The sequence below is a fragment of the Camponotus vicinus genome, unplaced genomic scaffold (assembly GCF_025532165.1).
Source record: "Camponotus vicinus isolate PSW18456_S1 unplaced genomic scaffold, iyCamVici1.0 SCAF_8, whole genome shotgun sequence".
Lineage (NCBI taxonomy): Eukaryota > Metazoa > Arthropoda > Insecta > Hymenoptera > Formicidae > Camponotus > Camponotus vicinus.
The window spans coordinates 5,655,492-5,683,491 of NW_028141980.1; the positions used below are offsets into that span (position 1 = coordinate 5,655,492).

Below are 28,000 nucleotides of genomic sequence, written 5' to 3' on the forward strand. Positions count from 1 at the left end.
ACAAGAATTAGATAAGACTCGATTCGGCACGCGCGAGCGACAAGACAGAGACTATGAGGGTAGAAACTATACCAGACGACAACTCCCACCCCTCACACCTCCACGGGAACGCTACAACGACCCCAGAGCAAATCGCGAGAACCCAGCAGTAACCACCCACACGGATCGCCCACCGTACGGACAACCACGACTTGATCGCTCACAAGGATCATACCCACGCACAGAATACTCGCGCAATGCACCCCAATATCCGGATCGCACCCGGAACGACTACCCGCGTACTAACTCCTACCCCGCTAATAATAATCGCCCCACCAACGCGTCCCGCGACCCTTCACCAAAAACGTCAGACCACCCGGACGCAAGCCGAGAAATAAAGCAGTGCAGGTACTGTAAAAACCTCGGGCATGAAATTAGCGAGTGCCGAAAACGCGCATATAATAACGCTCGACAGCAAAACCAGGGAAACCCGGAAGGCCCTGCGAGACAGACGGGCAACGCTCGCCAAGGGCCCCCGATGCGCGAAATACGCCCGGTAAACCCAATAGACGCGATTCCCGCCGGGAATTCCGAATAGCGACACTAAACCCGCAGAACTTCCCACACGCGCCTACCGTTGCGTTAGCCGTCGACGGACTCTCACAGAAAACCTCCTTTATGGTGGACACTGGCGCCTCTCCTAATCTTATTAAACGACGGAACGTTCATCCCGAGACTAGCATCCGTGAAACCGATAAGTTGTATCTCTGCGGTATAACGGAAGGCAGGATCAAAACGCTCGGGTCCATACAAGTTTACTACTCGGGTCACCCTCTAGAGCTACACGTAGTAAACGACAATTTTCCGATACCGCAAGAAGGTGTCCTAGGCAACGATTTCCTCCGCGACGCGTCGAATATACATCTGCAGGAAAGATACGTCGCATGGCAAGGAATCCGAATACCCTTCACCGATCACGACACCGTCGTGATACCTGCTAGATCACGCGCAACCTTCTATATCAAAGTACCAAATCTAGATATTGTTACGTCCCGGGATGTCGCGGCTCTAAAAGAGAATTCGGACGTCGCGGGGCTCGATCGCTTTTTCGGGTCAAGCGAACCTATGCGGCTCTTCCCGGGGATACGTGCGATCTGAAGCGCTCGGAATTATTGTTCGGGCTCGGAGTCAGTGGACTCTTCGTCGGGGTACACGATAGGGATGACTATATTACCGTCTTGAGTTACTGGATGATTGGCAGGGTGTAGCCAATAGTCTAGAAGTCGCTCAGGGCACTCGGGGCATTCGTCGCTAATTCTGATGCTGCTTAATCTACTTCCACAGGAGTAACACCCGAATCCGATGGGTTCGCCAATTATAAGTCTATGTTTCGTCACGTAATTATACCGTAGACGTTCTTCAGCGGGCAGGGAATAATAACAGAATGCGCACAGAGCGGCTCTAGTTTGATTATTCGCGAAACCGCAAGCTTTCTGGCAAAAGCTCAGGGAGAGATCGGGGGTATTAAGGGGGGTCTGAGTGATCCGATCACGAAACACGCGGGATCGCATCGGGGAGGAGCGATTTTATCGGGTGAAATCCGATTTTCCAGGGATTTTCTTGAAAGTAGGTCTCGGTTGGGACTAAGTCCCTTTAACGCAGCGTCGGTTTAAAGGGATTCGGGAAAGTAGGTCACGGGGTAATTGGGTCAATTTATGTAGGTCACTGGGTCATCGCATTAAATCCCAAAATAAAATTAGGTCACTGGGTCAGTGGGTCATCGCGTTAAATCCCAAAATAAAAATTAGGTCACTGGGTCAGTGGGTCATCGCGTTAAATCCCAAAATAAAAATTAGGTCACTGGGTCAGTGGGTCATCGCGTTAAATCCCAAAATAAAAATTAGGTCACTGGGTCAGTGGGTCATCGCGTTAAATCCCGAAGTTGAAAATAGGTTAGTAGGTCGTTGCGTTAAATCCCAAGCGTCGGATTAAATCCCAATTCATAATTTCGTTAATTACAGCTTAAGGAGAGGACCGCGGTCATTTATCACTATGAATTCGAATTGTTGTTATTATTATTATTAATATTTGGCTATTATTCGCGGAATAGAGCCGGTATTCGCGGTAATTCGCGGAGATAAGGCCGGGGATTTAATACAGAGTGACTCGATTGACCACTGGAATGTACCGCGGCGCCGAAGGGTCGGGCTAAGATCGTAAAAGTGAAACCTTATACAAAAACACGATGGGCCTGGCAAAAAGTCGTGACTTGCACAAACAAGAATTTTCAACCGTCACTTACCTCCAAGATGGCTTCGCTTCATTTCCTTTCGAAGATTAATTTCCACGTGGCCTGGCCGCGTTGATTAATCAGGCTGCACTGGTAGGCGGGGATCGCGGCGCTCCACGCGGGTCTCCGGGATGAACGGAAGCGGGTTGATGCGGCTGGTTATCAACGTCGATGGGGATGAGTCGTTCTGGCCACTTTATTAAGCACGTGGTTTTATTTGCACTCGCGAATAATTGTTCGTATTCTTTATCGTAGTGGTTTGTTTCTACGATATCGATATAATTGGTGGACGCGGCGTAGTAATGTCTCGCTATCATCCGACGGAGTTGATTTTTCCTACCGGCACGGCGTGTTTTAGGCATTGTAGAAAATTAAAGTCATATTCGGATTTTCTGTAGGCGTCGAGCGGCTTGTCCTCTCTGAGCCGTCACTTCAAATCAGGAATGATTGATTATGCTTCGGATTTTCTGTAGACGTCGAGCGGCTTGTCCTCTCTGAGTCGTCACTTTGAATCAGAAGTAATCAATTATGCTTCGTATTTTCTGTAGGCGACGAGCGGTATGTCCTCTCTGTCGTCACTTCAAATACGAAAACTCGATTTAATTGTTATAATTTAGTAGCACGTGCCTGGTTAAGAATATCTGTATATTAACGTCGCGTCGCGTGGGATGTGGATTTATTGAATTAGGATTCTTTTGAATGATCACGAAGTTTAGCACACACTAATATATATTTCTAAAATAATACACAAAATGTAATATATTTAAACTAGCACTTAGATTCGAGAATGAATTTATAATGAATTTGGAATTTGAGTTAAGATTATGATATGGAATTAGAGTCCAGCTTAGGACTTGTCGGTTCGGTGTCGCGAGTTAGACTGCTTGAGTCTGGGCCCGCTCCGAGGTCCCTCGATTTCGGCGGCTCGACTGCTGCGGCGGTCGAAAGTGGGGAGCTTGGAGAGAGAGGGGCCCTAGCTGAGCGCCATCTCTGGGCGCTTGGCGGAGGCTTAAATCTAACGCAGTGCCGCGCTCGGCCGCTAGTCGGAGTTCGGTGTCATAGCGCGCCTTGGCGCGCTTTTCAAATGCGCTGAAAGAAACTTAGAAGATTTACATGAAAGTTCGTGGAAAAATCAGGCGCGGGATGTAACACCTCCCCCCTTAGATGAAAATGTTGGACGATGTTCCAACATTTTCCATGTATAATCTAAAGTAATGTAAATTATTTCGCACGCTCTTATATTCTATGTATAATATGCTTAGAACTATTTTGTGTGCACTACACGTTTTCGTTCAAAAGTTTTCGAAGTTCTCGGTAGTCACGCACTTCACTTATTGGGGGCTCTATGGGGGTTGGTCGAATGTCTTCGGTTATTGGGAGGGCTTTAGGGGGCTGATTTTCTGGCGTCGAAAGGGGTTTGGAGGATCGCTGATTCTCGTCGTCCATTCGTCGTCTTGGTGATCCTGTGTACAGGAGCAGGTTCGTCATTGAAGTCCATACCGCTCCCAGTAGATGCAGGCTCCATCCGTATATCGAATGCAATGCGTATCCGTGGATGATGGTGTCCACGATTAGCTTTATTAATCGGATTATTATGAAAATTCCGATCACACCTGCGCTGGCCGATCCGAATGTGATAAATCCTGTCCACAATTTTTGCCCTGCGTTCTCCGCGATCTGGTCCAAGGATTTTTCGTCTAGCAGGTTTAGCATGGATATGCTTCCTGCTGGTATTTCTCGTCCCATGGCCCCTCTCGCTATTGTATTCAGCATCGAAGGTTTTTCCATAGGGAACATTATGTGGTCGCGGAGTCTGTCTAGATCTTCGCTGGTATAGATGCCGCTGGTGGCGAGAGAGGAAGGGCTCACGTATTTCCAGGTGGGTTTCGTGAGCGGTTGGATGATCGAAGGTGCCGCCGCCTCTTGTGGTCGTGGCATCAGGCGGTACCAGCTGCCGTGTATGTTGTACATAACTGGCAGGAATTCGTTGCAGTCCCTCGGCGTTCCTTTTTTGGTGAGTATCCTTGTCCTTGGTAGCATGAATAATGATTGATTTGTTACGTCCTATTCGATCGTTTATTCAACGATTCTGCAGGGCGCACCGTGCAGGGACGAACAATATTATATCTCTCTATTTTGTTTTTCAGGGCAACCTGCCACGCCGGCTATACCCTGGGACGCCGAGAGATTAGGATCTATAGGACGCTTCTTTTCGGAGGTATTTTAGGGTTGACAAATAAATATGTAGATTTATTATGTTATAAATTTCTATTTTTTCCTTTCGATTCATTTTATCCTTCCTCGTTCTTCTACATTAGTTTGTAAGGTAATTTTAGCGAAATCAAATTATGTATGATATATGTCATCGACTGTATCTAAGAATTCTTCGCTGTTCAGATAATCCAGAAAATGATTAACCGCTTGGTCCGCCAAGTCTTCTTCTGCTGGGGAGATATCCACGGGGTCAAACCCGAATTCTCCGGGTCTAACCGGGGAATAATCTGGGGTCGAATAATCCGAAAATGAGGCCGGGCTATCGGGGCGACGGGGAGACGTTTGGACCTGCCTGTCCCGTCTTATTTCGGCATTGGCCTCCCAGGCTCGAAGTAATCCCCGTGGTATTCCAGCAGTAAGGTTATCCGGGTCGAGGACAATCGTGGAAGCAGTTGAGCTGACAGAGCAACTGTCTGACGATTCCTGTTCTTCTTCCGGTTCTTCTCCAGCCGGTATCGCTTGGTGTTGTCTGCTGTTCTCGGGGTTTAGTTCGGAGGGCAAAGGGGCAAATGAAAGGTCGTGTGGGGTGTTTTCATGATCATTGACCGCTCGAATTATCTCGCTCGGAATTTCATCTCGGTCTACGTATAAATGGTAAGGAACAGTACGTCGGTCTCTCAACAGACGCTGTCGGAAATACTCGCGACGCCTTATACCCGCCCGATGAAAGGGGATCTCGCGACGGAGAACTGGATCGATGCGTAATGCGTTTACCATCTATTATTGAAATAATTTAAATTTTAAAATTTGTTTATCGAAAGGATAATTTAAAATTATTTCGCGGCATCTAATACTTACGATGGAAATTTCGAGGGGTCACCTGTCAAAAAAGAATGTACCGCGTGAATCTAAAGTTTCGTAACCGGTTTAGAGAAAGAGACAGGACAGATTCTGAAATCGCGACTCCTCATTTATTATGAGAGAAAATTATTAGTTAATTACCTCACATGCAGTGACGTGGTAAGGAAGGGGGTATAGGAATGTTTGAATATCAGATGGATACCGTACCTACTGGTTTAGTTTTATTATTATTAAATAATTCTTCTAATATATGATACTAAACCAGAGTTATCATACTATGTGTCAGTCGGTCCTTAAAGAGCGCGTCCCATGCTCTACGACGAGTTTCGATGTGCAAGACGTCACGTCACAGCGGCACAGAGTCCGTAAAGAAATTTCCTCTAAAGAAAATTCTTCGCGGAAACGGCAGAGGGGTAGAGTAGACTACCCAATGCACATCGATTGACAAGTCGAAGGCGACGATTCACTCTTGTGGATAAAACCAAAGACAGACTGAGCGTTTAACGTTCAAAGGCAATCAACGTACTCGTGTTATCGGAAGGAGAAGACGTTGGAATTGTATGAAGGTAAGTTGTTGACTAATATGTGTAATAAAATTCTTCAATATGTCATGCAAAAATAATAATAATATTCGGTTGATGGTTGCAGATCACGAGAGATGAAAAGGAAAATATTGAATAATTAAAACGAGTACTTACCCAAAAGTACTGCGGTTGGAAGTGCTCGTCGAACCTCCGCTGTTGACTGTCGACCTCAGTGATGCCTTGGCAGGAGAGTCGAAGGAGCCGGTAGTAAATAAATGGCAGAAGACCGCGATGATGTTCAAATAAAACACTTTTATTGTTCAAGTATACTACTGTCTTACAGCTCTCGCGACTAAGTTTTTAAGTCGAATAATGTTTTGAGACTAAGTCTTTATTTCGATTTTAAATGGTTCGTGACTGCTACTGTTCTTGTTCTTCAGAGAGCTCCTGGTCAAATGCGCGGAAGACTGAGCTGCGCTCCCTGAGGTACCCTCTGGTCCCTACTCCGTGCCGGCTATCCGCAGTGGTAGGAGAATGCGGCGCTCCCGGGCGTAGGCGGCTCGACCGCCGCTTGCCGCTATAGCTGTCCTTCTTCTTCGAGCGCGCTATGACGTAGTGGCCGCGCTCTTGCGTGGGGATAGTGGGGACGACGGAGCTGTCAGTATTGTCCATGCATCGAGCTCGTTAATTCATTTTACAAAAGGTAAGGCTTTTACAATAGGTTTTTAGTCACCAGAATTTTAATAATTTGCATGCATATATTTTTTAATATAGAATCTCAACCTCTTTCAATAGAAGTGTGAATGATCGTTCTAGCATGTTCCGTTTAGAATTGATTTTTAACTTTCTTTATATTAATTATATAGTTCTAGTTAACAATGTTATAAACAAATTCTGGTGTTATAAACCATTATAATTACAATTTGCTATATAATAATTATATGATATATATATATATGTATGTGCATATAGGTGCATGGTCTAGATAGTTGTTAATAATAATTGTGTTACATTATAATATAAAAGTGTATTAATTATTCTTTCATTATTCAGCTCTTAGAACAAAGGATGTGGCGAGCTGTTTTATCACCGGATGCAGGTGTTCGCCGTGCCAGGCAGTCGCGCCAGGCAGTCGCGTCAGGCCTTATCTTATCGCTGAGTGAGCTCATGTGCAGCTGCACCGGATGAAGCTCGGAGGGTCGCTTATCTTTTGGTGAGTGAATTTATAACGCTTTATAAATCGATTTAATAATTTCATTCGTTATAATTTATTCATATATTCCTTACTTGTTAATTGTATAGAATATATATATATATACTTATATATATTGTTTGTAAAAGTTAATAAATGTAATTGTTAAAAATTTTATCTTCATTATTTTATTAATTAAATATGTATTATACATATTGTTATTTCTCTTTTGAAGGCTTGAAAGTTTGCTAAAAAATTGCATTACTGTTGGATCTTTGTTAGTTAATGATATGGATTAATTTAACATATAATATATATATATATTCTTTTATAATTTACAATTTCGTAATGATTTATTACTCTTGCAATAAGAAGGCGCTCCTTATAACATTCATACATTATATATTCGCGAGTCCCTTTCGCATTAAGACTCGGCACGGACGTCGAAAACATTAGGGGAGATAACAAAGTAATAGGGGAGATAACGCGGTACGCTGGACTTAGCCTTGTGCTCTTATAAGGAGACTTATTATTCGTCTCAATAATAAAATCATGCATAATGAATTTTATAAGACCATACATTCATTATTATTATTAATATGTATATTTATTACCTTGTATTATTATTATTTGAACTTTATATTTCATGTGTGTTATATATGTGTAAAGTTTTGTTATAACAAAATTTATTTAGTAGTTATATAGATTTATAATTCTGCACACAGTAAAGAGTTATGAGCTTTATTTTGCATTATTGGTTTTATTAAATCAGAATCTTTATTATTTATAATTATTAATAATTTAAATAATTTAATATATTTGTCTTATATAGTTATTATATTTTTCAGATATTTTGTAAAACGACATTCTATACAGAAGATATTCGAGGGTGCATATCATTTATAGCTTGGCTGTATTTTAATCGACAATATAGAACGTTTATTAGACTATTGTCGGAGCGGATTAAAATACTCACATATGATCATCTGGCCATGACTTATTAACTCTATGCACCTCTAATTGCGGATAAGTTTTGGATATTTTGAAATATTTTAATATTATTTTGAATGTGCTTGACTTGACAACTTTCGGTCATTTATTAAATATATACATACATTAATTAATGTTGAGCTTTTCACATAATGAAAATGGTTTATTATTTAGTTATCATTGCTTACTCATTATATTTTAATTGTATATAAAATTTTGCAATTAATAATCAAAATGAAAAATATATGTATTATTTGGCAATAATGGGTGGATTAGATTTTATATAATTTATTATTATGTAGTGAAGTTTTATTTGAATAACTATATAGAATATACGTATATGAAAAGAGATTTTTATAATGTATTAATTATTATGTTCTTATGCTTAGAGTTTAAACGTGTTATTATTTGAATTTTTCTTATTTGTCTAGGTTGCATATATAGTATATATATATGTTGGAAGGGATATGGACCAATGGATTATTCACGGACAACAGACAGGCTTAAACCATATAAGAATATGCAGCATTGAAAGGATTTTGAGGAATCTGTGCGAATTATTTCGGAAGTTTATTTGGTAAGTTTATTATTTTGATAAGTTAATTAATGAATTAAAGGTTTTATTTAATTATATCATATATTTATAAAATATATATTATATATATATATATATATATAATATATGTATTCATGTATAATATTATGTACCTTTAGTATTTTAATGCATTATCTTTTAAATTTTTATTAATAACTACATATGTATTTATACTAATAATGAGGGTGACAAGTCTGTCCGAGCTTGTTTCGCGGTTTAATTCTTATTAATTTTTACATATGGTATGGCGTATAGCGCTGTCTCTCTCACTCGCGCGAGTCACCCGATAGTGCGGTCTCTCTCATTTTCACGTACTACTACCTATTGAGGTCTCGTGTATAAATTTCGATAGATGTAGTCGGTTAATTATATATTTGAGGAGGCATATTTGTGGTTTGTTATTGAAATATATTTCTAAGGAATTTTATTAATAAATATATTTTTATTTTTCCGTATAGCGTTTTCGTTAGGTGATGAAAATATTGGGACACCCGGTGGACAACCAAGTGGAGGCTATGTTTATAGGGTGACTTATTATTCTGTATGCAGCAAAGAGTTACGTATAAAATTTTTATTCATAATAATTTCTTGACATTTCTTTATTATTTAGTTATTGTTTAGTAATTATTATTTAATTTAATATATTTATTGTTGAAATTTAATATATTAATATTTGATTTATTATACTTCTTTTACTATTTGATTTCTTTTATTCCTATATAATTATATACATTTATAAAATATTAAACCTTTTTAATATAGTAATTTTGATCAATCAAACTTTTATAATGATAATAGATTTTTGTATAGATTGATTTTTTAGTACATTTTTGTTAAGTTAATTTTTCATACGGCCAAATATTATTTGATTATTATTTTCAGTTGCTGGGACTTGGAATTCTTGCTACTTATTTATAACAAGCTGTCTTACGTTATTAGGAAGAGGATAAATATTATATATATAGGATCATAAAAGGTGTGCAAGTATGTATTATATTTTAAATGGTTTATTTAATAATTTCTATAGTAGATTTTCTTATACATTTATTATATTTTTCAGGTATCAAGACTCTGAGGAAAATCACTTCCTGATAGTGAACATTTACATATATTTACGGGAACTCAACTAGGACCAAAAATTAAAATAATCTAGGATTTTTAAAGGAAATTCTTGCTTGATTAATTATATTTTATTTATTAATTATATTATATTTTATTAATTATATTTTATTAATTATATTTTATTAAGAAATGTTTAAATCATTAATTTCTGAAAGAAGCTCGTTACTTTATAAAAGATTATTATTTGGTGATTATTGGCCATTTACATTTTGTAATTAAATAGTCAAAGTTAAATGTTATTCAATAATAATTAGAGTTTTATACAGACATATTTGGCCAATGGTATTAATGTACAGTAAAGATTTATTATAACGTTTAGAAAAATATTTATTCAAGGAAAATTTATTAATTTTGTTTCTCATGAATATAAAAAATATATATATATATTGTTAATTATTTTATTACGGATTATAATTACTGATTTTTAAAGCGTATTGTTTTAGTAACAATTATTATTCATGGGTATTAATTTTTGTTTGACTTGGTACATTTATTTATTGTTTTATATTCTTATATGTACGTAGAATATTAACTTTATAACTTTCCTTTTGTTATTGATGATTCTTTGTAAATTTTCGTATTAATATTTTATGTGGCTCACTTTCGGAGCATTTGTTAACATTTTTACTGTAGATATTTATTACAAAATATTAATTAATTATTTGATTTTCAGGTTTCAGGATTCATGGCTATGGAAATTTTCCCATGCCAAATTTACCAGAAGAATGTGAAGGAACGCACAAGAGGCTATAAGCCAGTCACCGACGAATTTGTTCACATACCGATTCATACGAAGTCTTGTTGCAAGTGTTTTGCTAAGAGTTTTTCTTGATAATAAAGTTTCGAATAAATTTCTTTTCTTAGTAAGGTTAGTTATTAAGATTAATATCATTATATACGACCAGTACCAGTACTGCTAATTCATTGTAATATTTTTCTGGCTATATACCACATCAATCAATGTATTGTATTAATATGAGATTATGGCGAATATATATATAAATATATATATATATATATATATATATAGTATTTTGCTATTGATTTATGAAATTTCATAAGCGATTTTAAGGTGATTGTATGAGGCTTTTGTAGCTTTATTAAAATTGCATAAATAATAATTATATATATATTGAAATTCTTTTACGATTATTATAAATGACTGTTTCAAAGAGCCTATTACCTTTTCTTGATTGATAGATGTGTATAAGTCCAGCTTTCGGTTAGTACTGGTGGTTACTAGTATTTTGACTACATGAGAACTGATTATTATTAAATTGATGTATATATATATTGATTATATATAATATTATGGCGCAAATATATAGTGATTATATATAGTATCGCGCAAAGATTATATAGGATGAGAGAATAAGTAGGGATTATACTTTTATAAGTAAGATTTTAAATTTTTCGTTGCGGGACGTAACACCTCCCCCCTAATAAGAACAAAATCCGATTGTTTTCGGAGGATTTTGTACTAGGGAGATTAAATATTTTCATCTAGGGTGTTTAAGCGGTCTCTTAGGTTTGTATATGATATAGGTATATTTACGTTTTTGGTGATTTCTTCGTGGCAAGGTTTCATTGTCCTTGGAGGTTTGGCTGGTGGAGGTTGTTGAGTAATTACTTCCGCAGGTGCAGTGGGATCGATGTTGGAGGTTTGCGTGGTTGTTCCTCCGCCAGGTGATTGATTGCCTCGGTTATCGTCTCCAGATTTTCTAGAAGATTCCCGTGCCAGATGGAGCAGTAAATTCGCGAGGGAGCTCCATAAAGCTCCGAGTAGATGAAGGCTGCAACCATACACAGTGTGAAGAGCGTATCCATGAATGACTGTGTCAATGACTAATTTTACTAGGCGAATAATCATGAAGATTCCGACGAGTCCTGCAGTTGCTGATCCAAAATTTATGAATCCCTTCCAGATTCGCGAGGCTGTGCTTTCGACAATTTTATTTAAAGAATTTTCATCCAGCAAGTTGTACACTGAGATTCCTTCAGTGTTCATGGAATGGCCAGTTAGTCCTCTAGCAACAGCATTGAGTAAAGCTGGCTTTTCGGCTGGGAACATTATGTGATTTCGTAATTTCTCCAGATCTGTATCAGAATATATTCCGCTTACGGCCAAAGGTCCCGGTGTGAGATATCTCCAGGTTAAGGCAGTCATGGGTTTTAGCTGTTGAGGTGGCAGTTGTCTAACTTGAATGTTAGGTGTAAGTTGCACCCATGTATCTTCGATTCGATACAAAGTAGGAAGTTCTAAACTGCATTCTCGTTCGTTGCCAATTTTGGTGATAATTCTTGACTTTGGTGTAAGGAAGAAGGAATGATTTCGTACAGAAATGGGAAGTTCGGTATAACACTCTCCAGTTTTTCTTACCATCACTTCAACAGGGATACATTTGATTATTTGTACTGCTTCTCCTGTTGTAACGGCCATGTATCCTGGCCCTTTCATGAGCTGATAGGCAAATTCGTCTGGTTGGAGTGTAGCAAAAGATAAGGCATTAGTAATTACCTGTCTTTCTAACTCGCATTTTTGCGAAATTACATTGTTATAGAGTGTTACGTCCCGCAACTAAATTTTTATTTTTATTTAAACACGCAAAAATTGCCTCTATAATATTTAAACTGTAATTCTACCGACGAACATATAAATCTTAATCCCACCGAGTAACATATTATTGTTAATATAAATTAATATTGTTAACTAAAATTCCATCACGCTATCTATTGTCACCAATATTTCTTATTATAAAATCTCACCGCGCAATGTAATATCACCAATACTTATAGTACATCAATACCATTACGCCGCGCGATCTAATATTGTCAATATCTCCGAAAATAATCTTTCTTTGTTAAGAAGCTAGCTATACATAACATAACCTTACTTAGGAATGATAGAAATAATTTTAAGTATTTGCCCACATATAGTATCATCCGCATAAAAATTACCTACTTTACCGACAATAGGCAAAATCACCCACATAAAAGTTACCGACAGTCGATAAAATAAATTCCTACTTTACCGACGGAGTAAAAGTTACCGACAGAAAAATTACCGACGGAAGGTAAAATAAATTCCTACTTTACCGACAGAGTAAAAGTTACCGACAGAAAAATTACCGACGGTCGATAAGGAAGTTTTCTACTTTACCGACAGAGTAAAAGTTACCGACAGAAAAATTACCGACGGTCGATAAGGAAGTTTTCTACCTTACCGACAGAGCAAAAGTTACCGACAGAAAAATTACCGACCCATGATAACACAGTTACCGACGTTACCGACTGAGGATAAAGTCATTTCCTACCTTACCGACAGTGAATACTGTCCGTACCCACATTACCGACAGAGGGCAGCGCCATCTCTGGTGTAGCGATGATACTAACTTTACCGACATATAAGAGAATACCTCTTTCATTAATATGTAATCCTGATACACAAGAAATTTTAAAAATCAAAAACCAAAAGACTTTATATACATATATATATATTTTTGAACACGTCTCGGCACCGACTACACGTATATCTAATTATTTCGGGGCCTAAATTATATCAAAAATCATTGATTCCAGATTAACTCGAAAAATACTATAAATAAAAATCTTATGACAATTTTCCCTTAAGGAGCATAAAAAGTCAGACCGACACATGTATACATAATTATGAAAACTCCAATACTACTAATTTTATAAACGAAGTTTTAAAATATAATTTTCCGTATGCGATATTATGAGTCATCATCACATTCCAAACTAAGACTATGGAATATTCCGCTCGAATATTATTGCACAACATTACGCAACATGATGAAATAATTAATTATCATTAAGTAACAAATGAATTTATTGTTATTAAGCGTATGCAATAACCTCCATTTATATATTAATCCACAAAAAAATCCGTTCAAGAGAACATTGCGCAACATAACGAAATAATTAACTTATTGTTAAACATTAATATTAAGTACATGCAATAATTTTTATTCAAGAACCTAATAGATATAAATATAATTTTTATTCAAGAACCTAATAGATATAAATATTAAAAAATAAAAGCAAAGAATAAAAATTGTTGCACCATTTACTGAAATAATTTATAGTCTTTATATACTTATATCCCACCGCATAATCATAAATACTTATGTTAAAATAATTGTAATTATAATAATTATGATGTCAGAATTTATTAACAATATTTAAAGGCATTTTCTATAATAATACATAGAGACAAAAATGAACTTTCGAACGGAGCATGCTAGAAACTCCGTTGACATTTCTACAGCTAGAGCTTAAAAAACTACATTGGAAAATATATGCATATAAACTGCAAAGAAATTCTGATGGTCTAATAATTATTATAAAACTTATGTGTCAAAATACAATGCAACCAGTATAGCCGATTCTATACTGACCGCTCCGTCACCCCCACTTCAATTCTGAAGAGTCCCACCATCTACAAATTAAACTACGCCCACACTACGCCCAATTCCCGCGGCAACGCCCAGCAGCGCGCGCATCTTCCCCACGCTTGTGCCAGCGGCGCGCGCAACCAGCCCGGAGAAGGGAACCAATGAGCGACCGCGCCGCCCACGCCGAGGCGCGCGCATCTTCCGAGGCGCGCGCATCCGTCACGTCAGCGGGAGCCAATCCCAAATCATTGCGCAACAATCACGTCAGAGAAAACCAATCACCCGTTGACAACGCGGCACATCCCTCGAGGCGGACGCATCTTTCGAGGCGCGCGCAGCCAGAAGCAGAGGAGGGAACCAATCACTGCTCGACTCCCTCCACGGAGAAGCGCATCTCCTACTATTGGGACCGTGTGCAAAACTGGGACTGACGACTATATAAACCCGTGCAGAGCGGTCCTCCTCGCATTTGGCCCAACGATATTTACAGTGATAACTTGGCATTTGGCCCAACGTTTTCAACACTTAACAACTACTGGCATTTGGCCCAACGATATTCTCAGTGTTAACTTGGCACTTTGCCCAACGATCGTCACAGTTAATACTTATATCTCCGAGATTTTGTACGTGTATTCAGTTAATAAATTCAGTGACTATTGAACATTGAGTTTCTCAATCGAACTCCTGGACTGCAACCTCCATCCCGAACTGTCACCGAGGTAGACGGTATCCAGCGGAAGGAAGCAGCATCCACTCATCAGCCTAGTGAAGGGAAGCAGCCTTCACACACTAGGACATTTCAGACACTGGTAAATATCCGGCCACTTGTCATTAATCTAACCTTTAATTTCTACTAACAACTAAACTCAGTGAATCAGTGCGCGACAATACGGGAACCTTACCTTTGATTACCCGTATTCCTTAATCCAGTTATTCAACTTAGTAAATATTTCCAATTGGAAAATTTATCTGGGACTTATCTCTTTGATAAGACGACGCGATAGACAGTGAGCGAGTGCGAAACTGCAGCGGCAGGTCGAACCCAAGTCTGGCTCGGTGGAAAAATAATTATCTTGAGGAATTTATTCCCATGATAGAGGTTGTTTCTCAACCTAGAGCTGGTGAGGCAATAGAAAAAATAAGCGGCCTCCTGTCAATCGACGTCCGAGTAGGCGAAAATACAGTTTTCGATTAATAGGCAATTATCTTGAGGGATTTATCCCAATGATAGAAGTTGACCTTTTGATCTTGGATTGAATTTAGCCTTAACTTCAAAATACGAGATACATCCCAGGATTTAGAGACAATACACTGGCTTAGTTTATAACAATTTGAATTATTATCACTACTTGCAATTATAACCTAACCTTACGAGGTTAATACTAAGCCAGCCGTATGATAGGTGGATACCTTGTCAGCGTATCCAAACTCCTGATTTTTCCACGAATCCCCTTTCGATTTTCAGAGGATCAAAATAAAATAAGAATTTATTTGAAACCAAGATAACACATTAATATTTCAAACAAATAAATTCTCGATAATCCTAATTTACCATCAGTTGGTAATTTTTCCAATAGTCGTCAATCAAAATTTACCATCGGTCGATAACTTACCATCAGTCGATAACTTACCATCAGTCGATAACTTACCATCAGTCGATAACTTACCATCGGTCGGTAAAACAGAAAGTGACGCTAACCATCGGTCGATAAAACAGAAATCTAACTTACCATCGGTCGGTAAAACAGAAAGTGCCGCTAACCATCGGTCGGTAAAACAGAAACCTAACTTACCATCGGTCGGTAAAACAGAAATCTTCATTACCGACGGTCGGTAATTTTCGGGAGTCAACGTTACCAACAATAAAATTTTTTATACTAATCTTTCTATTTCTGCCGGTCTATACTTCTATCAACTTTGGAGACATCTATCTGACTATACTCGGGATAACAATTATAAATTGAACATTCATATGGAATTCCCTTTTTCTTTTTTTTTTTTTTATTAACAGGTATCGGGTATTCTTAAATTCAACTTTACGCAAAAGTAAGTGACTTCAAAATCACCAAAGTCTTAAATATTAAATAGACAGGTTTATAATTGGTTAATTAAACGACAGATGGTCCGAGTGAGACAAGGTAACTTCAATACCCGTCGAAATATTCTACGCCGTGTGAGACGAAATAGGCAAACGCGACGTACCTTCTTCCCTATCATCACTCTTGAGAATGAAATCATTGCACCAGTTCCCGAGATCATCGACTTAGAACCTCAGTCACCTATCCCCATAATCACTATTGAGGAAGAAAGCCACGAAATTATCCCAGTCCCACATAATCAATATTCTCCCTCCAATCTAGTAGAAAGAATTACCGAAGATAGAAGCAACTGTTCAACCATCTCGTTAAACTCCGACCAGGCATCCATCCCTGGACCTTCAGTGGATTGGAGTCAGAGTCCAGAGACTGCTTCCATCTCGGGGACATTCCAACATCTTGACACCGTACCCCTATACAACTACTATCCCGAGGAAAACAGCCTATATAGTCCTCCTAGCTATTCCCCCGTGGCATATGAAGACGCAGACCCCTTTGAGCCCTTAGAGATATCCTTAGCTTCCCCAGAAAGACCCATCTCAACCATAAACATCGAATATTCTTACTTTCTACCAGAATTGTACGGTTACCCGAGGGAGGAATAAAAGGATATTCAAATTTGTAAAATAAAAATATATATATATACTTTGAACAAAACAAAATAAACTTATAAAATTTAGTATGAATGTTTATTCACTCTCCACCTAGAATCCTCTCTAAGCACAATAGACCTTCAATCTCTCGGCGTCCCAGGGTATAGCCGGCCTAGCAGGTTGCCCTAAAACAAATTGAGAGATTAATTGCGTCCAACTGGGAAAGTAAGACTTCCAGACCGGTCCTGAGGAACTGGGGACGTAACAGAAAACATTAATTCTTGGTGGCAGCGGTGGGATCTGCCGAAGGATCTGTGCTTTTGAGAGATTCAGTGGATAAGAATAAACAATTTTCAACGTAATCATGCAAACTCGCTCAAGCTCTGCAAGCTCCGTAACCACAGGAGCTACGAAAAAACAATATAGCCCAGAAGAAATTGAAATCATAATGAAGAAGATGCACGAGAAGGAACAATTATTAAAAGAACAGTCAGAGGATCTACAAGTTAAACAAGAGCGTCTTAGAAGAGCTCAAGAAGAATTAGAACAAAGAGAATTTACCGAAGACTCCACAGGCATGGAACAATTAATATCATCGATGCATAAGATAGCTGATCAAATTGAAAGAATTAATTCAAGGATTACGAACTTGGAAAATTCCACTCAAGACACAAGGCATGATAGGCCTGAAACACAAACGACTCCGCAACTCTCTCCACATAAATTTGATGTGATGGATCAACCATCCCCCATACGACTTAAAGATGCTATCGACACGATTCCTAAATTCGATGGACATAAAATGTCCGTTTTCCATTTTAGTAAAATCTGCGAACGCGCTCTTGAATTAATACCGCAGTATCATGAATATTTCTTAGTCCAACTAATAATGAATAAACTACAAGGACACGCTTACTCCGCAGTAGAAGGATCTGAATATCATACTGTTTTTGAATTAACACAAAGATTGAAGCTTATATTTGGACCGAATAAATCGGTAGACCAATATAGAGGAGAATTGGCAAATGTATACATGAAGCACAACGAAGATATTTTCGATTATATTGGAAGAGTACAAGAATTACGTGCTGCAATCGTCGATGGAGAAACAGACTATACTGGACATATAGATGAAAGATTAAAAGATGCAATCGAGATAACTACATTACACAGTTTCATTAACGGACTTCCATCTGATCTGCTAGTAAGAGTCAAGTTAGAACATCCGCATACTCTCAAAGATGGAATAAGCACTGCCATCCAATTATCAAAAACTATAGAAGCAGAGAACATACGGAAACGAACCGTGTTCCGTCCGAATTTCCAACCACGTGCAGATCGACCTAATAATTATAACAGCACTTCTCGCCAATTTCCTTTGGCTAACAACACTAATAATCAATCTAAACCGGGTAATGGGAATACAACTACATTACCACCAGCTCTTCCGACATTCTCAAGACCAGCAATACCCACTGGACAATCTCCGCAGAATTATCAAACAAAGATTTGCCGCTATTGTAAAACTCCAGGCCACCTGATACAAGAATGCCGAAAACTAGCCTGGAGACGAGCTCAAGAAAGAATACAGCAACCAGTAAATTCGGGAAACGCTCAAGGCGTTCCGATAAATCCCGGCGTCCGTCGGAACGATCAGCAACAAGGGCGCCCGACTTATATCGTACAAGGAAAACCAAGCGCCACAGTCCCCCCGGAAGCAACAGTGCAAGCCTCCGGATCTGCCAATTGAATAGCAATCAGCATCCTACGGATTTACCTACGATTACATTAGCTTCTCCAGACTTGGCAAAAGAATGCAGATTTATGATTGATTCAGGATCCGGTTTAAACCTTATTAAGGAAGGATGCCTGAAACCATACGTTAATCTTGATACAACCAATCCCCTCTGCTTGCAAGGGATTGCCTCTGAAACCGTCGTCACTTTAGGCGTCATTTTTATGACGATACTCGGCAGAACGTCCGAATTCTATGTAATCTCTGACTCAATCGCATTCCCACAGGATGGGATCTTAGGCAACAAGTTCCTGAGGGAACGAGCCGTTACTATAGATTACAAAAATAATTTTATTCAACACGAGGATGAAAGAATTCCTTTTCTAAACTCAAATTCTATACTTCTTAAAGGAAGGAGCGTTACCCCTTGTTCTTTTCCAATCTCAAGTCACCAACAAGTCGGTTATGTGCCACGTCATACTCTAGCCGAAGGCATCTATTATGGGCAAGCAATCGTTACTAATAATAACGGGAAGGCATACATGCCTATCTTTAACACTTCCGAGGAAGAATTCATTTTCAATATCCCCGTTATTCAACTACAAGATTTTGACGTCTGTGAGCCAGACGTATCAGCTACTAACTCCGTTGGATTAGAAGAAACCCGAGGGAAATTCTCTAATGCCATCGACAATCCTATTTATTTTAATCAAGCATTGCCCCAATCTATTGAAAGAGCTACTGACGTTATAAACCTTCTTCGACTAGAACATCTGAACTCCGAGGAGTCAGCAAATATACAGTCTCTAGTATACAAGCACGCCGATAGATTTCATATTACTGGTGAACATCTTCAAGCTACCAATGCCGCGCAACACTATGTTCCTACTATTAATGAAGTACCAGTCCACACAAAACAATACAGGTTTCCCCCTGTACATAAAGAAGAGATCGATAAACAAGTAACCGAATTATTATCCTCAGACTTAATCGAAGCATCAACCTCACCTTATAACTCTCCACTCTGGATTGTTCCTAAAAAACCAGACTCCCTAGGAAACAAACGATGGCGAATGGTCATCGACTACCGTAATCTTAATGAAAAAACCATAGGAGACGCTTATCCTTTGCCGAACATAACAGATATACTCGATCAACTCGGGTCCGCTAAATATTTCTCTGTATTAGACTTAGCGTCAGGATTTCATCAGATTCCTATGTCATCAAAAGATGCTCATAAGACTGCTTTTTCCACACCTTATGGACACTACCAGTTTAAAAGAATGCCGTTTGGATTAAAAAACGCACCCGCAACATTTCAAAGACTGATGGATAACGTGCTCTCTGGTTTACAAGGAAACGAATTATTCGTTTACATGGATGACATCGTTATATATGCAAGATCTCTAAAGGAACACGAAGTCAAATTCGAAAGATTAATGGAAAGATTGAGAACAGCAAACTTAAAGCTGCAACCTGATAAATGCGAATTCCTACGACAAGAAGTCATGTATTTAGGACATATAATCGGAGCTGACGGAGTCAGACCCGATCCTGCAAAAGTAAACGCCATTATGAAATTTCCTACGCCAAGAAATCCCAAAAACATTAAGCAGTTCTTAGGATTAGCTGGATATTATCGAAGATTCATACCGAATTTCTCCAAAACTGCCAAGCCATTAACAGATCTTTTGAAAAAGAATAAGAAATTTGAATGGAAAGAAAATCAAGCAGAAGCATTTAATAAATTACAGCATTCATTATGTTCAAAACCTATATTGCAATATCCGGATTTTAATCAACCTTTTATATTAACCACCGACGCTTCTGGATATGCCGTCGGAGGCGTACTTAGTCAAGGAGAAATTGGAAAAGATTTGCCCATAGCTTATACTTCACGCGTTTTGAATACAGCAGAACAAAATTATTCTACGATTGAAAAAGAATGCCTTGCAATTATTTACTGTGTAAACCACTTTCGACCATATTTATATGGCAGAACTTTTACAATTATCACGGATCACAAGCCTTTAGTGTGGCTACATTCCATTAAGGACCCTTCTTCGCGATTATGGAAATGGCGGATGAAACTATCCGAATACCAATACGAAATAAAATATAAAAAAGGAACTTTAAATAATAACGCCGACGCTTTATCTAGAAATCCTGCTGTCAACATAGCCGTACCTTTATTCATTGTTGACGAATATTCTTCCGATGAATCTATTTTCTCGCCTCAACCTCCAGGCATCTCTAGAAAACAGAAATTAAATCAAAAGAATAAAAGAATCGTTCAAGTTACAAGAACCTCTACCCCCATACAACATCAAGAATTAGAAAACTCCAACATCAACTCTGAAGATCACGACGACAGTCAAGTTATCATCGAAGAAGTAACAGACTCCGACGAAAGTACTGAGTCCGATTATACTGAAATAATAGATTCGAATATTATACCTCATCAACCGAAACCTCCAGAGCCACCGCCATGGAGCCAAGCTCAAGTACGAGAAGTACGAGAAAGCCTGTTAAAACAAAAGGATAACCATGTAATATTTCTTTACCAAGATGGTACTCCTTACGATAATGGAGCCAAACTATATCAAGAAGCTAACTTGCTTCCTAATTACGAAGAATTAACATTCGAAAGAGCCAGAATTCGTACAGTAGAATCCAACACGCTTATCGCTTTCCCTATAAAATTAAACAATCGTATTTTAATAGAAGCTCAAAATCTTAAAAACTGTTTGAAATCTTTAGTAGACGTCATTACCGAACTCGATCTATCATCTTTCAGTCTTAGCAAAACCGACCGTTTCGACGATTTGCCATGGTCTTATATAATTAACCAGTTTAAAAAACATCTCCAAGAATTACCTGTCAAAATTACCATATGCCTAAATCTTATACAGACTCCTGAAATAGAGCAACGGCTCTCCCTAATTTTAGAAAACCATGCCTCTGCGCATGGCGGACATAAAGGAGTGACAAAAACATATAACCGCCTCCGTTCTCGATATTGTTGGAAGACAATGAAGAAAGATATTCAAGATTTCATAAGGACTTGCCGTGAATGTCAATTAAAGAAATTAACTAGAGTTAAAACAAAGCAACCAATGGTTATTACTGATACGCCTGGAATGGCTTTCGACAAGGTTTCATTAGATATTATGGGACCTCTGCCCATCACGGATAACAATCATCAATACATATTAACTATGCAAGATTTACTAACGAAATATTCCGTGGCATCACCTCTACAAGAAGCCACATCTTTAACAATAGCTGACGCTTTTACCAAGGAATTTATTTGCATATACGGAGCCCCTCGTGCCATATTAACGGACCAGGGAACTAACTTTTTATCAGCTCTAATGAGACAACTAACGAAGAAGTTTTGCATACAACATTTTAAGACCACAGCTTATCACCCTCAGTCAAATGGATCACTAGAACGCTCACATCATGTACTAACGGAGTACCTAAAGATACAAATAAATAGAGAGGTAAATTGGGACGAATATATTAAACTCGCAATGTTTTCATACAACACTAGCGTACACGAAGGAACTAGATATTCACCCTACGAATTGGTTTTCGGGCGAATAGCTCGACTACCCTCTGCACATCCTATCATCGAAGAAAATACCGAACCTACTTACCATGAATATATCACGAACCTCTTTAATAAAATAAGAGATCTGCAAGCTCAAGCTCATTTAAATCTAGTACAAGCTAAAGAGAGAAGCAAGAGATATTATGATCGAAATATAAACCCTCGAGCTCTTGAACAAGGAACGTTAGTTTATTTATTAAAAGAACCGCGTAAAGGAAAATTCGCCGACCAGTATACGGGTCCCCATGAGGTACTTGAATTATTACCTCCCAGCAACGTCAAACTCAAAATCGGAAATCAAACTCGAATTGTCCACGTTGACAAAGTAAAGCTCGCACATTCTAAACCCGGATGAAACATTAATGATAATTTCTCTTTTTATTTCAGATGCTTTGGCACCGACAGCCGATTCGGCCGCAGCCAAATATCCAGCAGGTACATCGAATCAGGGATTCATTCCTATTCGCTCACTGCACTCATGTCCACGGGGCAATCTGCCTCGAGGATGACACTAACTTTTGTGACCGGTGTTACGATCAAACTCACACCGCGATAATCCGGGCAAATTACCAGAAAATTCATAGACATTTTTTCGTAAATAGTCATCTAGTTAAAGAAGAATACTGCATAACTTGCGGTATAGTGGTAATAGAAACTCAAGATATAATTAATTGCATTCCCTGTGTCGCAACAGCTACTAAATTACTACAAACATTAGAAGAGACTTCGACCCATACCGATTATACGTACCCTCTAGTCGTAAATGTCTACGACAGAACCCCTGTGCTATAAGACATATCGAAAGAATGTCCGGTGTCTTTTGTTGTGCGATAACTCAAGGATACCGAGATCCATACTTCAATACATACTTCTGTGAGCCCTGCTATATCGAGATACAATTATCTCTATTAATTACTCAGCTTCCTCAATTCTTTGTTCACTATTTCTTCATTGGACCATTCCACGTGGAATACCGTTGCGCCAACTGCTTACGAAACCTAACCACTCTGAGCCCTATACATCAATGTTCTATTTGCATCAGAGATCTTACTGAAATACTATCTATATATTTCCTTTCCACTATTTGTGATGTCTCGACAAATACCTAATGCCGCATGTATAAAATTACACGGGTATCTCCATATCCATAACCATAACCATTATTGTTGTCCTTGCTACTGTTTACTCTATACTCCTATTACCCAACGATTCTTCCTACCCATAAATTCCCACATAATATCCATTGCACCCCATGCAATACAGACACTCTGTGCTCATTGTTACCGACCTATATCTATCATAAGGCCTTTAGCCACTTGCCCCACTTGCATAAGAAATATAGCTAGAATATTTCGGGATACACAACCTCCAACCGTTTCCATAAGTGAAGAAAGAACCCCCGAATCGTAAGAACATGCAATCCGAAATTAACACAGATGCATTGGCTCATGTAGTACATGAGGAATGGAACGGATATCTTTGCCAGAAAGAAAATTTATATTTTTGCCGTACGTGCAAAGATCGCGACATCTGTACCCATCGTCTTGTTCAAATCAAATACCACAGTATATCTCAATTCTGCCCTTTGAACGATTTTCGCGAATTCGAATGTTGCATATGCACGACGAAAGTATGCCGTATAACTCCTATTACCACCTGCACTGAGCAGTGTTTTTTAAATTATATACAGGAGGAACGCGAACGCGAAAACAGTGACAAAGAAAATAGAGAACAAAATTAAAATCCAAGAACCAAAATTCTGTCATCACGATGGAAACTCCAAGCAGCACCACTTGTAATCATTTGATTCATGGCCTCCTAATTCATTTTCCTAAAATCCATGAGGCAAAATGTAAAAAGATCATATTTTATAAAAGACTTGTAGAATCTCGTGTAATACGAATGTGCTGTTCTTGTCATAGACTTAGCCGACTCAGAGGCCAAGCCTCCTTAACAGTCTGCCATTGGATTACCTCTGGCAATCTTAACTTCGCTGCATGCGAATTCTGCAATACTACTCTTGAAACTACTCGCTCTATCTTTAACTGTTCCGAATGCGTCTATACTTATCTCGAAAGAGCCATAATTGAAAGAAAACGTGGGAGGAACATAAATGACATAAATGCCTTCGCCTATTGCAGAACACATAATCAGGGTCAAATTTCCTGAATTCAAAGATGTGTCTACCAATTAAGGCCAAGACATCAGTCCACCCACTGTTCGACAATACGCTGTTCAATAGTTTAAACATAAGATGTACCATAACTTTAACACACGATGTCATGGGTTCCGAAGACCCTTACATAATTTGCGCCAAATATTATAAGCCACGAATTTATAATAAGGTCTTAACGCAATATCTACATGCATTCCATTTTGGAAATGTGCCAAAAATCGCCTGTCGGATATGCGGAGGGAAATGCTATCAGAATAAACCACTTATAGAATGCTCAACTTGTACACGCGCATATTACCAATTCCTCCAACACGTATCTGGAGAGGAAGAAAATTGTAAACGGTTAGTAGCTCTAATCGTAAATTCACAAACTCTGAGAATCGAATATAGCGTTCCTGAAGCAAATCTTGACTTAGAAACTAGAGACGATCTAATAAATCGCATAGAATCACTATAAGAGTCTTAACATTAATATTAAAGCATGCATAATGCTTACCTCCATTTGAATAAGCCTTTATTATATACACTCATATATACCATATTTAGAGGAAAAAACGCATCAGTCGTATAGAATTGTTTAACGAATACATATTAATTACTTTGTTGTCAGCGTACATATTTAAAAATAATATAATTAACCATTTAGAGTATATACGTGTATGACTCGGGAAAAATAGAATAATAGTAATAAAAAATTAATATATATATATATATATATATATATATATTAATACAAATAAAATATTTTGGTGGCAGCTAATTTAAAGAAATAATCCCACCGCGATAAAAAAAAAAAAAAAAAAAAAAAAATAATAATATATATATATCCCACCGCAAATACATAGATACATATAAAACTAAATAACTTTAGTGGGAAATCTAACGCTTAAGGAAAAATAATAAAATTTTAGTGGCAGCGGTGTATTATGTTAAAACAATAATCTCACCGCAAATGAATACACATATATATTCCATATACTCTAGCAGTAATCATAAGTACTAGTTATTACTCATGTAATCATATAATTTTAAGAATACATATATACATATATCTTATGCCAGGGATCATTATTTCAGACATAATGACGTCCCTTATCCTAATAATCTTACTAAGTGAAGCATCCGCTTTAATTGGATTCGACTGCGGAGGACAAAACCTCAACGTCACTACAGTCTCTCTTCTTGACGTTGGCGAATGTGACTTAAAAATTCGAAAGCCAAATACATCTAGTGTCCATATCCAATTGTTACAACTATCTGACTACAGTCATACTGAAGTTATTCAATGCAAGATTGAAATTTCAAGAACTATTTTCCACTGCGGAATGCACTCACACATCTCAGCCGTTCACAACGGAAAAGCCGACTATGTCCATGAAACCGGACATTCCCAGTGCTTGCGTATGTTTCAAGACGGGAGTATAACACTCGCCGAATACGTTTTAATCCTTGGGATCAAGGTTAATCAAACAACGTACCGAAGTGTCACCCTTAGGGGACGATTGCAAGTCGATGGATATTGTAAAGGAGCGCAATATTCCGATCCATATGGAACCTGGGACAATGTAGTTGTCCAAGCCGCTGTAAAAATTACTTTGAAATCAGCCTACGTACCAGTGCAAATAAATACTGGAAAAATTAAATTAAGATCAGGAACGGTATGCAATCTTGCTGCCGGTTCTTGTCTAGACGCCGACGATGGATATACTTATTGGAAACCCGTGCCTACGGATACATGTAATTTTCAACGATACGATGTCCTTTATGAAGGACCAGCAAACAAGATCTTCGAAGACAGCTCTCACTCCGATTCTCCAGTAATATACAGCCTAGTAACTCAAGAAATTACCTTTGCTCTTATGAAGACTAAGGAACTTCCCCTGTGTGGATACACACTGCTATGCACGGAACATCCGAAATTATTCATCCTAGAAGTAAAGCCAGGAAATACGTTCGCGAAACAAGGAACCATCGCCGTTAATAATTTAGACATCTTTACATATATGAATTCCAAATTCGTATACATCGAAAAACACGTCAAACAGCAAATGACATCCCTATATAATAACGTCATTTCTCAAAAATGCGAACTAGAAAGACAAGTAATAACAAATGCTTTATCTTTCGCCGCTCTCCAACCAGATGAATTCGCCTACCGGCTGATGAAAGGCCCTGGATACATGGCCGTCACTGCAGGAGAAGCCGTCCACATAGTTAAATGTATTCCTGTGGAAGCAATGGCAAGAAGAACTGAAAAATGCTATACCGAACTCCCTGTTACTATAAGAAATAATACTTTCTTCTTAACACCTAAATCTAGAATTATCACGGAGCTCGGAAATGAACGAGAGTGCAGCATGGAACTACCCACCTTATACCGCATAGAGGATACCTGGATACAGCTTACACCTACGATTCAAGTCCGACAAGTATCGCCTGAACAATTTAAGCCTATGGCCTCTTTAACATGGAAGTATCTCACTCCCGGACCACTAGCCGTGAGTGGAATCTACTCCGAAGTCGATCTAAAAAAGTTAAGAGACCACATTATGTTTCCTGCCGAGAAACCAGCATTATTGAACACTGTAGCTCGAGGACTAACGGGCCACAGCGTCAATACTGACGGAATATCAGTGTATAATTTACTTAATGAAGATTCTTTAAACAAAATAGTCGAGAGCACCGCCTCTCGAATCTGGAGAGGATTCGTTAACTTCGGATCTGCGACCGCTGGACTCGTTGGAATATTCATGATCATTCGTATAATCAAATTATTAATCGATACTATAATCCATGGTTATGCCTTGCATACAGTGTATGGTTGTAGCCTACATCTATTAGGAGCCGTATGGAGCTCCCTCGCAAATCTGCTGCTCCATCTGGCGAAGGAACCCCCTTCCCGGAGATCAAAGGAAACTAACGGACACCAATCGGACAACGACGGAACTAATGTCACAATCAATCCAACCGCGGAAGCAAACGCACCTCCAGAAATAATCACACAGCAACCTCGACCAGTTAAACCGCCGAGGACATCAAAAGATGGCAACGCAGAAAACACCGAAGAGGTGAATATTCAAAATCCTTACACTAACCTAAAGAATCGCTTGAACACAATAGATGAGAATATCTAACTCCCTCAAACAAAATCCTCTGAAAACTATCGGATTTTGTCTTCATTAGGGGGGAGGTGTTACGTCCCGCAACTAAATTTTTATTTTTATTTAAACACGCAAAAATTGCCTCTATAATATTTAAACTGTAATTCTACCGACGAACATATAAATCTTAATCCCACCGAGTAACATATTATTGTTAATATAAATTAATATTGTTAACTAAAATTCCATCACGCTATCTATTGTCACCAATATTTCTTATTATAAAATCTCACCGCGCAATGTAATATCACCAATACTTATAGTACATCAATACCATTACGCCGCGCGATCTAATATTGTCAATATCTCCGAAAATAATCTTTCTTTGTTAAGAAGCTAGCTATACATAACATAACCTTACTTAGGAATGATAGAAATAATTTTAAGTATTTGCCCACATATAGTATCATCCGCATAAAAATTACCTACTTTACCGACAAT

General features: G+C 38.2%; 1 protein-coding gene across 1 annotated transcript in view; it reads right to left on the minus strand.

The window, feature by feature from the left end:
- Positions 1–3,400: 3,400 nt before the first annotated feature.
- Positions 3,401–28,000, minus strand: part of LOC145976243 (uncharacterized) — an 83,063-nt gene continuing 58,463 nt past the window's right edge. Inside the window, exon 2 of the mRNA XM_083107308.1 lies at positions 3,401–4,327. Coding sequence (XP_082963434.1) covers positions 3,548–4,327 — 780 coding nt within the window. The 3' untranslated portion in view covers positions 3,401–3,547. The remainder of the gene's footprint in view (positions 4,328–28,000) is intronic.